General features: G+C 34.1%; 1 protein-coding gene and 1 pseudogene across 1 annotated transcript; one reads left to right on the forward strand and one right to left on the reverse strand.

The window, feature by feature from the left end:
• Positions 1–2,073: 2,073 nt before the first annotated feature.
• LOC143629356 (serine carboxypeptidase 1-like) lies at positions 2,074–6,847 on the reverse strand (annotated as a pseudogene).
• Positions 6,848–6,997: 150 nt separating this feature from the next.
• Positions 6,998–15,247, forward strand: LOC143629454 (presequence protease 1, chloroplastic/mitochondrial-like). Its single transcript, XM_077098724.1, has 18 exons — positions 6,998–7,437; positions 8,418–8,601; positions 9,053–9,227; positions 9,316–9,448; positions 9,620–9,690; positions 10,491–10,574; positions 10,678–10,768; positions 10,855–11,375; positions 11,469–11,633; positions 11,944–12,162; positions 12,244–12,371; positions 12,810–12,999; positions 13,093–13,176; positions 13,253–13,350; positions 13,453–13,717; positions 13,793–14,136; positions 14,570–14,641; positions 14,738–15,247. The coding sequence occupies exons 1-18, from the start codon at positions 7,134–7,136 to the stop codon at positions 14,877–14,879; spliced, it is 3,270 nt and encodes a 1,089-aa protein (XP_076954839.1). The 5' UTR covers positions 6,998–7,133; the 3' UTR covers positions 14,880–15,247.
• The last annotated feature ends 1,483 nt before the right edge of the window (positions 15,248–16,730 follow it).

The following is a 16,730-nucleotide window of genomic DNA, read 5'->3' on the forward strand; positions in this document are numbered from 1 at the left end:
TGAGTTTCACGAGGTGAGTAAATTATGGACACATTTGTTCGGGTTTGGGTCGGGTTGATAGGACATAGGTTAGATACATCAAGCATGGTGTAGCCAATCCATTTGAGTAGAGACTTGTTCTACAATAGCTTCAAGGCTTTGCCTGTGTTTGCATCTAAGAGAGACGTTGCATCTAAATCGTCCGGTCACCAACGACAAATGTGGGGGGGTTTACAATAGGCGAGGTTTACAATAGGGGCATCAATAAAACTCGGAGACTGAAATGAAAACGACAACATAAAACTCGAATGCACTATAATAGATACTTAATCAAAACAACATTAATAGTAAACTTTCCAAGAAGGAAGAACCAACGGAACATTGTTAAAAAAATGGTCATGACTCAAGCAACAAAGAGAAATTAGCATCTCACAAGCCTTAAAAAAATATTAGCTTTTGTGAGTTAAAGAAGAAAAAATTTATTTATCAAAACGCAATTAGCGTTTCATAGACAAGAAATTTAGAATATTAAAAATGTGGCTTTAGTATACCTATACATGGTCCGGACCAGAAATAACATATTATCATAAAAATATTTCTCCTCATTCCACTCTCTCACAAAAACCACATCATCCACATAAAGTGAGTGAGTTACCAACAGTCCCCTTGAAGATTTCAACTTGGTTGGCCCGTTTATGATTCCCGTTAAGCTCTCCATGGCTAGTATGAACAAAAATGGGGATAGTTGGATAGAGGGTCGCCTTGCCAAAGCCATAGTTTCTACCATTGGGAACGATAGAATGTATAATAACATTTTAGTGCTTTTCTATTTCTTTCTTTTATTTTTCTTTTTGTTTTTTTGACATTAGAAATATTTGATGGCAATGCAGAGATCATGAATACATTGACATTATAAACTACAACACATTTGCAAATTATGACGGTTTAATTATTCACAACTAACTTCAGAAGGCATGTTAAATGGCTAAATCACTTCTGGCGTGTTCTTGAGTTTTTTTAAAGGAGGGAAAGAAAAACTAAGGATAGTGAAAAAATGGGTGTTCTTGAGTTTTTTTTTTTTGATGGAAAGGAAATGAGTATGAGGAGTTATGAGGGATTAAATTAATGTATTTTTCCAATAAGTTATCCTCCCAAAATGTGATGATTACCAGTTATCCTTTCCTTTCCTTTAATTTCCTTTCCTCCAACTCAAGAACACACCTAATTAAAAAAAAAATTATTTCCTTCCCTTCCCTTTCTTATCCTTCCATCTCCTTTCCTTTTTTTTCCTTGGTTAAAAAACTCAAGAACAAGGCGTTCTGGTTGTTTACGCAGGCTCGTTAGCAAAATTAAAACAAATTTTTTCAAGTAATGGTAGAAGCTGACCCATTTGTTTCTCAGCACAAATTCTATGCTGGACATCTAGATCGGGTCAAATTTGATCCAAATTGACGTGGAAACGAATAAAAAACATTCGAAGAAAGGAAAAAGAAAGGAAAGGAGAAGAACAGAAAGGAAAGGAAAAAAATTCGTTAAGTGATCTTGGGAACACAGGCGAAATGTATCTTGGTATTCACCAAACTTTTTTTGTTGTTTACAATTTATTTCGCTCTAATACATATCCGGGCAAACATGTAAACCTGGTATGTCTAGGATGCTATAAAGGTCTCTTGCCTATGTTTGATTTATAAATGGCGTTATACAGATCCTATGCCGCAACGCGTGCAGGACTAACAACTTGTTACAAATTAAAGTTGATTTTCACTCTTTTGGTCAAGGAAGATGTACAAATATAGTATAACGGTTAAGATTCGCATAGATACCCTCAAAATTTTTATTTAAATGTTACGGAGTATATGCTATATTTTTCTATTATCTAATAAATCATGTATCGAGAGATGAACTGCGCGCGATCATTTTGTTACAAAGAATATTATGGTTTTTTTATAGTATACTTGATTTTTTGTGTCGTTAGATTCGGTTGGGTGTTTTACACTGAATTTAGGCATGTGTCACGAAACTATGTTTTGCAACTTGTCAAATATTCATCAAAAGCACGTTTTTCTTTTTATGAGCACGAAACAAAAACTATAACTACATAGAAACAGGAGGCTTTCCATTCAAAAAGGATGAAAAAAGTGCGAAAGCACGAGCAGGTTGATAGCTTGGTATGAAGTGTCCTGCTCCTCTGATGGTTACAAACGTTAAGCCTTCATACTCAACCACATATCCCCCAACCTAATCATAAGCAAAATAATAAAGCATGACCATTAATGATTCAAATACTATACAAGATTGGTTATATTTGTAAAATATTAGTTTCTAACCTCGCCATTCAAGTACCATGGGTACCATGGTTTCTTGATTTTTGCATTAAGTTTCTTTAATGCGTATTTGGTTGTTGTCACCGGCACGCTACTATCAGTATCCCCGCCGCATTTTATAGGATAATAATATTCAAGGCAAGATACAAAAAATATAATATCGGATTCCTACTTTCTATCAACCACATACGAATTCTATCTATACACTCAACTGACATACTTTTGTGATATTTACATAATACCCATAGGCATTTATCTGGGGCGTAGCCCATGGACCTTCTAGCATTATGTGCAACCTTTATTTCTGGTCGGAAACATAACAATGACGCATTCGCATTAGCCCTAACCACCTCATTGGGTTTTCGGGTTTTCTTTAGCAATAAAATGTCACATGTTTGAAATGACATATGTGACACGTGTTTTGGATAATTATTTCCATGTCATGATGGTTGATATAATATCATCATATAAATACCAATATGAAAATCTTTGTATACTAATATACCTATAAATCCAAAGGCGGATGCCGCTCCCCATGAGTCGTTGGATGCTTGGTAACATAGAAAACGGTTGATCGGTCCAGTCATCATATAGCTGGTCACTATGAACACAAAAACAATAGAATGAACTCGTTTTGTTCAATAATTTAAAAATAAATAAATAAGCCCTCATATGTACTCTAGATTTGAGAAACCACTCTTGCAATCTTTCCAAATTCCCGGAATGCCAGTGAAATATGCGTGAAGTGATTTACGAACTTCAGGGAGCTTCAAGTAACTTTCGATATACTTGTCGTTGCATGGATCAAACTCGTTTGTCTGCTTAAGATCAAATAGACAAACAAAGATTTAACTGCATAAGTCCGTTCCTATTTATTTTATGAAATTTATGGCATTGCTCAATAAATAAGTTAAAAACCAAAACCATAAGTTAAGGTTACCTTAGTAGATGTTCCATTTACACATAAGGGAGCATAAATATCGTAAGGATACAGGTGCTCGATCATTTTATGCTCTTCATCAATATAAGCTTGACATGCACTGGACTTGGTTCCATTCCATGAAAAGTCACAATTTTTAACGATTCCATGATGGATTCCATCATAAATCATCGAACGATACCACCAGAAATCACGGGTTCCCTTTTCTTGAGTTTCATCGTCAATATACGCATTTCCAATCTAGAAACACGTTAGGTTTTTGACCATATAAGCTATAAATGAAATAGAAAATTTTATCTTATAGTAAACATGTTTCTTAAATGTCTTACCAGTTAACTTTTTATATAAAGTTAACACAAATAAAAGTTATGGCCATACAAGTAATAAAAAATAGGAAATTTTATTTGATAGCAACCAAGTTTCTTAAACGGCTTATTTTTTAAAGTTAATACCAGTTAACGTTATGTCAAATCATGCTTACCGCGATTCCTTTCAAGTTGATGATTGTATGATTTTTGTTTTTGTTTTGTTGAAGGATTAACTCGACGAGTTGAGGTATGTAATGGCCGGCGTAACTTTCTCCAGTAATGTAAAAATCTCTAGTTTTGTATTCAGAAAACCTCTCCAACCAATTGATTAAAAATGTATATGAATCCTTCGCAGTTTGTGTATCTCCAGTTTTGTAGTCGGAGGATGTGTTGGAGTATGAAAATCCAACGCCAGCAGGAGATTCCAAGAATAGAATATTAGCCTCTGCATTAATTTGATTTTTGCAATAGTATACGAACCAGTGGCGGATCCAGGAATTTTTTTTAGGTGGTTCCCTCTTAATTTATAAGGTGGTTCCTACGCGTCTTCTATATATCCGTACACTATTATTTCGAAACTCGGGTGGTTCCGGGGAACCACCCGTTTGTATGCTGGATCCGCCAATGATACGAACATTAATTGCAAATTTATTTATAATTTTAATTTTCCGCCGACATTTGTATACTTTTATAAATAAAGGCAGGAACGAGCAACCTCCCCTCACAGCCCGAAGGGAGACCATCAACAACACAACTACATTAAAAGGAAATTAACCCAATTGAACCAATATAGCGACTTACACTTTCATTTATTTTTTTTAATGAGCTAGAAGTCAAATATTGCAATATTTATTTATATAACTAAAATAATAAAAAAATGTAAGCTTTTTAAAGTTAATGCATTATACAACACATAAGAGTGCATTAAGAAAAACTTATCTTTAACTTCCTCAACAAAAAGGAAATTTATACAATCAAATTTTGATTTTGATAAGTAACAAGTATATCTTCAATCCATGAATAATTGTTTGATGACAGAGTTTTGCCATCTTCATTAACTCGAAATGGACCAAGTTCCATCATTGCTCCGCCTCCGAGCGAAGAACATCCGGGTCCTAAGATAAATTTAATAGTTAATACAGAATGAAAGGATATAATCAAAACTCCATAAATTAAGTTGGAGAATTATTTACCTCCATTTAGCCATAGCACGAGAGGTTTTGTAGAAGCTTGGGCTGTTGACTCTGCAAAATAATAAAATAGTGTTTTACCATGATTTGAGTCAACTGTTACATAACCTGATTATTGATTAAATGAGGTTATTCTTGGTTGTCTAGGTAATTTTGAAATTTTATCAGCCGCCTTCAACCCATCTTGTGATTCCACGCGAACAACAAAATCATTAGCCATCAAGTTTGTATTGTCATACGCCTTATGTTTAAGACGTTGAACCTCTCGAAATTTTGAGAGGGGATCAATTTAGTTCCTAACACGTTGAGCCAATACCAAGAGACAAAGCTGAATCAAAAACTAAGCGATCTTCATAGTCACGTAGGATTTTTCTAGACTTGTGATCAGGCACTTATAATCAGTTGTGAATTGTGATAGAAACTTCAACAATATGTAACCTCAATTTATAGAATTTCATATAATACAATACATAATAAGATATAAATGATAGTATTATACGGAGTATTACATTTGGATTTCAATTAAATGGTAATATTATTCCTTTAAGTAAATGATGTTGATTTTAGTTATAAAAAATTAATGAAAATTGAAATATCATATAAGTTATAGTATTTTTCTCAAGGAAGAAAAGTTAAACTACAAACACATAAAAATGAGAAATGTGATAAAAATCTATTATTTTAAAAAAAAATCCTCTCATAAAAAAATCAGAAAAATAATAAAAAGAATCAAAACTCGCAATATAAATAAAAAACTAAAATATTTTCCACGCCATTCTCGCTAAAAAAATCCAAAAAAGACAAAATGAAAAGAAAAAACAATAATAAATGAAAAAAAGATACAATATATCACAAAGTATAACACAATGTTAATTAATATAACACGATGTCAATAAAAAAAACACAATGCCAATGAAAAAAACACAATCAATTACAAAAGTGAATAAAAAACACAATTATAATTAAAAAGACATAATGATCTTTTTTTCTTCACATTATGTCTTTTTTTAAGAACTAAGAAAACATGAGGAACATTTTTATTTATTTTTTACCTTTGTCGTTTTTATTTTTAATTTTAAATTATATTTTTTTATTAATATTTTTTCCATTTTCATGTAAGAAAGTGTTCTTAACCAATTGAGTCTTAGTCTCTTGTTCGTTTTTAGAACATGAGAACACATTAAAATTTTGTTTTTCATTTATTGTTCACGTCTTCACAATAAAGTTATGCTATGAAAAGAGACCCATAAAGCTACAATTTAATGCGTAACTTGACTAAAAGATTTTAATGATTTTTTCATTCTCTCCTTTCATAATTTAAAAGACCATTCTTTCAATAGTTTAACTTATCTAACACATTCATATACTTTTTAGTGATTACATTATCATTCTTTTATTATCATTCTTTGTCTTAAGATTACGGTATAAGAGAAAATTAAGAAGATTAAAAGTAAGAGCGACTTGGGATCCAAAATAGGTTAGGCTTAATTTGACATTGACTTTACTAATCAAATCCAAACCGTTTCTAAATCAATCCAATATAATAAGAATAATCAATGCGACTTGGGATCCTTTTCTTTTTATTAAAGAATAAATAAAATAATTAATTCTTAAAAAAAATAAAAAACAATTAAAAGCATCCACAATGGAAGTTTGTACCCCTAGTTCGAATTGCATGGCAGGGAACAAACAAGTGGACGACTGGTGATGTGCACCTCAAGTTCGTGGACTAGGTCTGACGATCAACCATGCGTGCATGTGGCCTCAATTCTCTCTATCCACTATTTTAATAATTTTTTAACATGACATGTGAAAGTTTCATGTTTTAGAACAAGCAAGTGCTTTTAACGAGTGATATGGCGGGTGATATGACGGCTTGTAAAAATTTATCATGAAAATGCTCTTAGACCGTGCATAGTCAAAATTCGGCACACCAGACATTTTGCACCATGTGACGGCTAGTAAGCTTTTGTGCATTTTACAAAAAACGGGTGTAGTGAGAAAATGCCTCTAAAACGCCTCTCTCTCCTACCCTTCTCTCACAAAAGCCTCAAAATTTAAGCCAGCCTCACGTTGTGTACAAAACGCCGACCATAAAAATGCCATCCAAAACGCCAGTGAACGGTATTTCTCAAACGCCCTAAAATACCATCAACTACGGATGGTTTTATAACAAACACGAGACGCAAAAACTAAATTTGAGTGCCGTATTCATTCCAAAATCAAAACACAACGATATTTTAGTTTCTTATACGAAACGGACCTCACCAAAACCATAAAAAAGAAAGAAAGAAACAAACCAACCAAAAACATAAAAAACGAAACCCCACAAGAAATCCAGAAAACGTTTCCTCCAAGCCACCACACAACACAATTAACACCATCACACCATATGAGCTGCTACACCAACCCTGTCGTTGCACCTTCACCACCATTACTACCAATGGACCGAGCCGTCCTTCGTTCTCTATCTTCACGCGCAGCTTCTATTCGCACCTTCTCGCGTGCTTCTCACCGTCTGGCCTCATCCACTCGCCACCACCACCGCCTTATCCCCAATCTCCACCGCCGTACTCCTCTCCGCCACCATTTCGGCCGTACATCCACCGTTCTACCGTCTCTTCTCAACTTCAGTACTCGGTTTTCAGCTTTGACCACCAGAGCTATTGCTACCTCATCCACTCAATTCTCTCAAGGTATAATTAATTAATTAATTAATTAATTACTAGTTCTCTTTGCGTGGAGCTAGGGTTCTGTTTAACAGTTTTGTGATTGATAATTGATGTGGAGTTTGTTACTAACTAGGAGTGGATATGAGCTTATTTATTTATTAAATTTTGGTGGATTAGATTGCCCTAGCTGTTTGTTTTCATGTTTATTTGGCTTTTGTTACGTTCATGAATAGCTAGGTATTTTAGCTGTTTTGTGATGAAATTTGATGTGGAGTTTGCTACAAATTAGGTGTAGTATATGATGTTTGAATTTAGGAGTGGATATGAGCTTATTTATTGATTAATTTTGGTGGATTAGATTGTTCTAGCTGTTTGTTTTGCATGTTTATTTCGGCTTTTGTTACGTTCATGATTAGCTAGGGTTTTTTAGCTGATTTGTGGTGAAAATTGATGCATATTATGGTGTTTGAATTTGGAAATGAAGTTTTAGGAGTGGATATGAGCTTATTTATTGATTAGTTTGCTGGATTAGGTTGCTCTAATTTCATGTTTATTTCGCCTATTTGTTCCATTCACGTCACGAAGAGCTAGGGCTTTATTTAACTGTTTTGTGGTTGAAAATTGATGTATAGGTTGTTACAAATTAGGTGTAGTTTGTGATGTTGGAATTTGGAAATGAAGTTTTAGGAGTGGATATGAGCTTATTTATTGATTAGTTTGGTGAAATAGGTTGTTCTAGCTGTTTGTTTTCATGTTTATTTTGGATTTTGTTCCGTTCATGAAGAGCTAGGGTTTATTTAGCAGTTTTGTGATTGAAAATTGATGTATAGGCTGTTACAAATTAGGTGTAGACGAGTAGTTTGAGATGTTTGAATTTGGAAATGGTGTTTGAGGAGGGATATGAGCTTATTTGTTGATTAGCTTGCTGGATTAGGTTGTTCTGGTTGCTTGTTTTCACTGTTAAGGTGATTATTAAGAATTTAGGGTTTATTGCTTGGTTGCAGACGCTACCGGTTCCAATGAAGAGGTTGCTGAGAAGCTTGGATTTGAGAAGGTTTCAGAGCAGTTTATTGCCGAGTGTAAGTCGACGGCTATTTTGTATAAGCATAAGAAGACCGGTTGTGAAGTAATGTCTGTGTTGAATGACGATGAGAACAAGGTCTTTGGTGTAGTTTTCAGAACTCCTCCGTAAGTTCGTTTTTCAAAAATCTGGAAATTGTTGTCTGATTGTTCATGTGTTTATGCGCTGTTAATAAAAGCAGCTGAGTAGTTCATAAAGCACAATCTATTAGATCATTAGTGTGTTTTTTGTTCTAGCTTTAGATTATTTGTTCATATGCGGAGCTGTATTGGATTTAAGAGTTGCAACATAAAGCACTTGTGCCATATAGTCTATATCTTCAAAAGTTAAAAGAGTACAATATGCATTATTTTAGTAATAAAAAGGTTGGCAAATATGTTGTTTCCATGTATGATTCATAAACTTGAGGACATTGCTCCATCAATAATGGAATATAATTTGGCAAACTATACTTCGATTATATGACTTCTTTGGAACATTTATACCAATACATAGACGGGTGCGAAATAGTTTATTGCATTACCATGTTATACTAATTGTCACTTCACCCAACTGCAGGAAAGATTCAACCGGAATTCCTCACATATTGGAACACAGTGTTCTATGTGGTTCAAGAAAGTACCCTTTGAAAGAACCATTTGTTGAGCTACTGAAGGGGAGTTTGCATACTTTTCTTAATGCATTCACATATCCTGATAGGACATGTTATCCTGTTGCATCTACAAATACCAAGGTTAAAACAGTGTGGCAATTTATTGGATAAGGCATAATTTAATGTTCTACTAGATCTAGTTTCATAATGTATTTTTTGTTTTGTGTAGGATTTCTACAACTTGGTTGATGTATATCTGGATGCTGTGTTCTTTCCCAAATGTGTGGAGGACATTCAGACTTTCCAACAAGAGGGTTGGCATTATGAGCTGAACAACCCTTCAGAAGAAATAACTTATAAAGGTCAATATGATTTTTCCTTTTCAATGTTAACAATACGTATCGAGGGTTATAGGGCTATATTCTTAGTATTATTTTATATGCTACTATCTTTAGCATGTTAATATGGTATCTTAAGAATTTGAAAATGGCATGCATATCTGTGGTCTTAATCTTTTATAATGCTGCTTTCAGGTGTTGTGTTCAATGAGATGAAAGGTGTTTACTCCCAGCCTGATAACATATTAGGTCGTGCATCTCAGCAGGTAAATCTGATGTTTAGTGGAAAACGTTTTCTTGGTTACAGGCCTGAGTTATAACTCATGAAAACGTAATATATGGCATACCTTATAACCATTTTTGTATTAAACCCGTACCAGTTCCGTTTCTTGCAATTCGCCTCATGTATCTCCAATTCTGTTCTGTTTTTTGCGTTGCATTTATATGTTCTGTAACGGTCAAAGAATTGAAATAAAGTTGGGCTTTCTATGAAAGATAGTTTTTCACTCAAGATAAATATATATTCAGAAATGTTAGATTAATAATTGAAGCTCACCAATTTTTGTGTAAATTATATAATTTCTAATGTGTAGTTTGTAGTGGTTAATTGTTCATGTCACTAGCCAGGTTAATTCTAGTGATTATACTTGCAAAGAAACACTTCTTCATGTCACTAGCCAGGTTAATTGTTCTGGGATGAAATATAATTATGCCACCCAAGTATTTAATAGATTACATCTATGAGTCACAGGAACGTTCTGTGTGCAAAATAAAATAGAACTGATGTATACACTATATAATATACTATAGAGTTTCCTCTCCATTTCGTGCAAAGCTCAGGAGCTTTGATAAATTCATGTTATTTTTTCTCTGTAAAACTTTGTGCTACTTAAAGTTTGTGATTAATTTATGGTTTGTGCTTCTTGAATACGTTGTTGTCAAACCTTTACCTTTATTATACATGCTGTTGCCAAATCAAACCTTTACCTTTATTATACATGTAATATTTTTCTAAAATATTTACGTCTCAAACATTATGGCTGATGCTGCATGGTAATTTATGCAGGCTGTTTTTCCAGACAATGCTTATGGTGTTGACAGTGGAGGCGATCCCCAAGTTATACCCAAACTTACATTTGAAGAGTTCAAGGTGTATTTTCGTTCTGGATGTTTTTGTGAACTATAGCTGACAGTTATTCGTTAGTTACTATCATTTTGAGTACTTCATTTTCACTAAAATATAAAATACACAGGATTTCCATCGCAAGTATTACCATCCAAGCAATGCCAGGATCTGGTTTTATGGAGACGATGATGCAAATGAGCGCCTGCGTATCCTAATTGGTATGTTTTCAATTATCATATGTGAAAACAACAGTACGAATCCTTATTCTGGTTGACTAATAACTAATAACCTTGTCTTTAAACAGAATATCTGGATATGTTTGATGCAAATCCAGCTCGCAATGAATCAAAAATCGAAACACAAAAACTGTTTTCAAAGCCAGTTAGAGTTGTTGAGAAATATCCAGCTGCTGAAGGTGGTGATTTGAAGAAAAACCACATGGTATGCCTTAACTGGTTGCTTTCTGAGGAGCCTTTGGATTCAGAAACCGAACTTGCACTCGGATTTCTTAATCATTTATTGTTGGGAACCCCTGCGTCTCCACTAAGGAAAATTCTGCTTGAAAGTGGTTTGGGAGATGCCATCGTTGGTGGTGGAATTGAAGATGAACTTCTTCAGCCTCAGTTTAGCATTGGATTAAAGGGTGTTTCTGAAGAAAATATTCAAAAAGTTGAAACTTTGATTATGAACACGCTTGAAAATCTTGTAAATGAGGGTTTTAACACAGAGGCTGTGGAAGCTTCCATGAACACAATTGAGTTTGCTCTTAGAGAAAATAACACTGGATCGTTTCCTCGTGGGCTTGCCTTGATGCTTCGTGCTGTTGTAAGTTGAACTTTACCAGAGTACTTTCTGTTGTTTGTAGAACTCGAATCTTTATCTTCAATTTTATTTTTTTATTTTTATTTTTGTTTACAGGGGAAGTGGATTTATGATATGGATCCATTTGAACCACTGAAATATCAAGAACCTTTAGCGGCATTGAAAGCTAGAATTGAAAAGGAAGGATCAAAAGCAGTATTTGCTCCTTTGATAGAGAACTATATATTAAAGAATCCTCACCGTGTAACGATTGAAATGCAGGTACTGTTTTTTATTATTTTATGATCTTTCTTTATTAACGGGCGGGATTCGGTACAAATAAAATTAACATACTAAACATAATAATAACTAGAGTAATTTCATTTTTGAACTAGAGTAATTATGTATAAAAAATAATATAGTGTAACAATAATTACTCTAGTTCAAAAGTTAGTGTAATAATAATTACTCTAGTGTTAGCATAATTACTCTACTCTAGTTATTGTACACTTCTCACGATAAAAGTCATTTGTATTTAATCCAAACCCTCTTTATTAAAGTATTGGTTGATTTGTATGTACTGTTCCAACAGCCCGATCCAGAGAAAGCTTCTCAAGATGAAGCAGTAGAGAGAGAAAACTTGGAGAAACTTAAAAAAAGTTTGACCGATGAAGATCTTGCTGAGTTGGCACGTTTGACACATGAGCTAAAACTGAAGCAAGAAACTCCTGACCCTCCAGAAGCTCTGAAAACTGTTCCAAGCCTCTCGTTGCAAGACATTCCCAAAAAACCTACTCAAATACCTATTGAGGTAACTTTATATTGCGATTCGTTTGTTTAAGATGGCAACAAACTTAAAAATATGTTAACCAACTGTTTTTGACAATTTTAGGTTGGAGATATCAATGGAGTAAAAGTCTTGCAGCATGATCTGTTTACAAATGATGTTTTTTACACTGAAGTAGTATTTGATATGAGTTCACTGAAGCAAGAACTTCTTCCTCTGGTTCCGCTCTTTTGGTAAGATATTACAACAGAAGGGTTTATAACTCAAATTTGCTCTCATCGTTTTCAACACTATTAGCTGTTAGACTGACTTGGGTACAGCCTCTAATATGTTGACAACAACTTACAAGTTATGGTTTGGATCTGTCATTTTCACTATAAGAATACCCTTTGGGAAATTTGCATATTTTATTCTCTTCACCCAAAACACAATGAGGATGATTTCAGACAATGATATGTAAAGGAAGTAGTTACTTTGAAATTTATATGATAGCTATGCACAAATATAACAATGATAGGCTACAACCAATGAGCCAAAAAAGGAAGAAAAAGTGAATTCAGATGGTTATATAATAAAACACATATACATTTTTATTTCTTTTCTCTTTTTGAAGTTTTCTATTCATGTTAGCGTATACTCATATGTTAGTATGTTACTTTATTGGTCAACAGTCAATCATTGCTGGAGATGGGTACAAAGGACCTAGACTTTGTGCAGCTAAATCAGTTAATTGGAAGGAAGACAGGTGGAATATCCGTATTCCCTTTCACTTCATCAAAGCGAGGATCAGATGCTCCTATCAGTCATATTATTGTTCGAGGCAAGGCCATGTCATCACGCACGGAAGATCTATTTAACCTGGTATGTGTATCCTATATATTGCAGTGTGTGTTCTTTATTTGTTTATAATGGTTCTCTCAGATAAGCTTATAAGTTATAACTCTACTATTTTAGGTCAACTGTATTCTCCAAGATGTCCAGTTTACAGATCAAAAGCGCTTCAAGCAATTTGTATCCCAAAGCAAAGCTAGAATGGAGGTATTAATTGGAGTTTTGGCATTTCAATTATCACGACGGCTATTTCTAGTGGTCTAATATTTAAATTTTTTTGTAGAACCGATTAAGGGGCAGTGGTCATGGTGTTGCAGCTGCAAGAATGGATGCAAAGCTAAACAGTGCAGGGTGGATCAGTGAACAAATGGGTGGTGTCAGGTTGGATTATAATATTATACAAGTTTATTCACACCTCTTTATATATCTAATTTTCTTAGTTAAATCAATCACCCATGGGATTAACATTCAATATGCTTGCAGTTACTTGGAATTTTTAAAAAATCTTGAAGAGAGAGTTGAAAACGACTGGGATGGAATTTCTTCGTCCCTTGAAGAGATCCGCAGAACCCTTCTCTCAAAGAAAGGCTGCCTTGTGAATCTCACCTCGGATGGGAAAAACCTTAAAAACTCAGAAAAAGTTGTTGGGAAGTTTCTAGATCTACTTCCAAGTACTTCACTAGTCACACCCGCTTCTTGGAATGCACGACTTCCATCAACAAACGAAGCAATCGTGATACCTACTCAGGTTAACTTATACTTTTATACATTCTAAAGCAATCTCCTGTTTCATTATTATATCAATTTCTTATTATGATTACAGGTTAATTATGTTGGAAAAGCTGCAAACCTGTACGACATTGGCTATGAACTAAACGGGAGTGCATATGTTATATCCAAACACGTAAGTAACACGTGGTTGTGGGACCGTGTGCGAGTTAGTGGCGGGGCTTATGGAGGCTTTTGTGATTTTGACACACATTCCGGAGTATTTTCATTCTTATCTTATCGGGATCCCAACTTGCTTAAGACACTCGATATTTATGATGGAACTGCTGATTTCCTACGCCAAATGGAAATGGATAACGACACTCTTACAAAAGCAATCATTGGGACAATTGGTGATGTAGATTCATACCAATTACCTGATGCTAAAGGATATAGCAGGTTAGTAATAAATAGGGTCTCAATCCTCTTTTAGTCAGTTTCATTTTCATATCAATATGGTCCAGCTCATTCACCCCCATCCAGATTTCCTGTTAACTTCTTTTAAAAAGACCAAATATCCTTGGATTATTTGTAATAATAAAAGTTAACAGAGTTTTTCCAAATAACTTATTATTTTGACTAAGCAACATAAATAATCCAAGTTTAGTTTGCTCATTTAATAAAAAAGTTAACAGGAAACCTGGATAAGGTTAGCGGGCTGGACTTTAGCTGATATGAAAATGAAACTACTGGACTAAAAAAAGTAAAATTTAAACTAATAGACTAAAAGAGTTATTTGGGTCAAACTGTATAGACATAAATCGTATTTAACCCAATTCATTTTTTAAATTTGGCCATGATATTAATAATCTATATAAATTTGTTTTTGCAGTTTACTACGATACTTGCTGGATATTACCGAAGAAGAGAGACAAGTGAGACGCGAGGAGATTCTATCAACAAGGTACACTTCATAATTACTTGTTAAAAACTCTATATAGACATAGTTGCATATTATGATATTATATGCCAGAATATAACACTCTTCTGTTTTTGATAGCTTAAATGACTTCAAGGAATTTGCAAATGCAATTGAAGCAATCAAAGATAAAGGTGTTGTGGTAGCTGTTGCATCTCCCGACGACGTGGAGGCTGCGAACAAGGAACGAGCCAACTTCTTTGACGTCAAGAAAGTCCTCTAAACATAAGCAAAACCGCTGCATCGTTTTCTGGTAGGAATTATATTTTTTAATTAGATTAAGCACAAACATGTCAAATTTGCATACTTAAATTTTGATTTTGAATTCAGTAAAAGAAAAGAAAATAAAAAAAAAGGAAATTGATATATTTTTAGAAGGAACATGACAAATATGACATGTACTTTAGTTGTGGGTAGCCTTAAGTAGGTAGTGTGGGGATGGTGATAATGAAGAAACATGAGGCAAAGGTATTATACCTTGCTTTCAGATTCCTTAATTGGGTCAACACAAGCAGTCCCCATGTTTGCAAATGGCTAATCTCAACTGCATCTGTACTTTCTGGTCCACCCTTTATCTTATTATTATTTATACCTTCTTTCTTTCCAATGCTAGTTTATAAGTTACCTATGTATCTTATTACAGAACTGAATACCCACAAGTACCTTTACACTTTAAGCTTGCTACATCACTTTCCAATCTGCATCTTGTGATTGTACTGTACAAGTACATAAAGCTTGTAGTGACAAATTTAAAATTCATTTTAATCTGACACTTCTCAGCAACTAAAATACTAGGATGCCCTTCATTTCTAGTAGGCAAAATGTACAAATGATTAGGTAAACGTATTGCCTATCATGAAATATTCGTAGAACCAGTTTGTGGGGTGGTTATTTTTTAGAAAAAAGTTTAGTCAAAATAATTATTTATGTAGAAAAAAACTTAATCAAAATGACCATATCACATGATTTTGTGTCTTGGGGCACAAACTGGGTATTTTCAGGAATCGGAACCGGGTAGGAACCGGTTCCGGTATGGTCAACAAAAGTCAAAACCGGGTCCAGGTATAGCCGGGTATTTGACCGGTTCCACTGGGATTTTTTTGGGTTTCGGGGAGGGTCGGGCTTTGACTTGGTATTGGCAGAACAAGTTCCATCGGGTCTGGCTCGGTCCGTACCCGCGGGTCGGGTCCAGAACCGTTTTTTTTGCACTTCTACTTGCAGTAGGTAGCCTAGTAACACATAAAGTTTTTTATTTTTAAACACGGTTCTGGGGTCGAGTTCCCGGATATAAAAAGAAATTTGCCCTTACAAAGCACATGATATCCTCTTTTTTTTTTTTTTTTTTTTTTTTTGTATGGGCCGGTTTAGTTGACCTATGGAGTACTTTTTACTGTAAGTTATTACATTAAATAGCATATTAATTTTTAACTATAAATGGGTTTGTAGTAATTTATTTGGCCAATTGGCCCTATACTATAAAAGATGGGTTGTTTGTTATTTAAGAGCGGTTATAAGTAGTTAAGGAGGCATTAATTGGTTGTGTATAACTGTATATGATTGGAGAACTGAACACCCCACACGTACTGCCTACACTATTAAATGCATCTTGTAGTTGTACTGTACAAGTGAACAAATTTGTAGGGATGCCCTTGAATTTAGGGGTAAGTTTTGATAAAAGTAAAACAAAAGGTGGGTAGTTTGGTGTTTAAAAAGGGTTATAATGAAGCTTAGGGGCTGTTTGTCAAGTGCTGAATCATTAAGTGCTGAATGATTAAGAGGCTCTGAGCCAGTAAGTGCTGAACCAGTAAGTGTTGTTTGGTTGGATGTCTGAACGGCTATGCAGAATGACTATTATACCTCTCTGAACTATTTCGTGCAAAATGAACTATTAGATTTTTTTTTGTTTCTATTTTCATTGAAACTCGATATACAAAACCCAATATATGCAAATATATACATAAAGATGAAATCAATATACAAAAATGTTTCAAATATACAAAAAAAAAATCACAGTACCACATATATATATATATATATATGTTTAAAAATGAAGTTATATACAACAACTAAACCA

Source organism: Bidens hawaiensis, unplaced genomic scaffold (assembly GCF_021521415.1).
Source record: "Bidens hawaiensis isolate Kalapana, Puna unplaced genomic scaffold, B.hawaiensis_p1.1 tig00005195_1, whole genome shotgun sequence".
Taxonomy (NCBI): Eukaryota; Viridiplantae; Streptophyta; class Magnoliopsida; order Asterales; family Asteraceae; genus Bidens; species Bidens hawaiensis.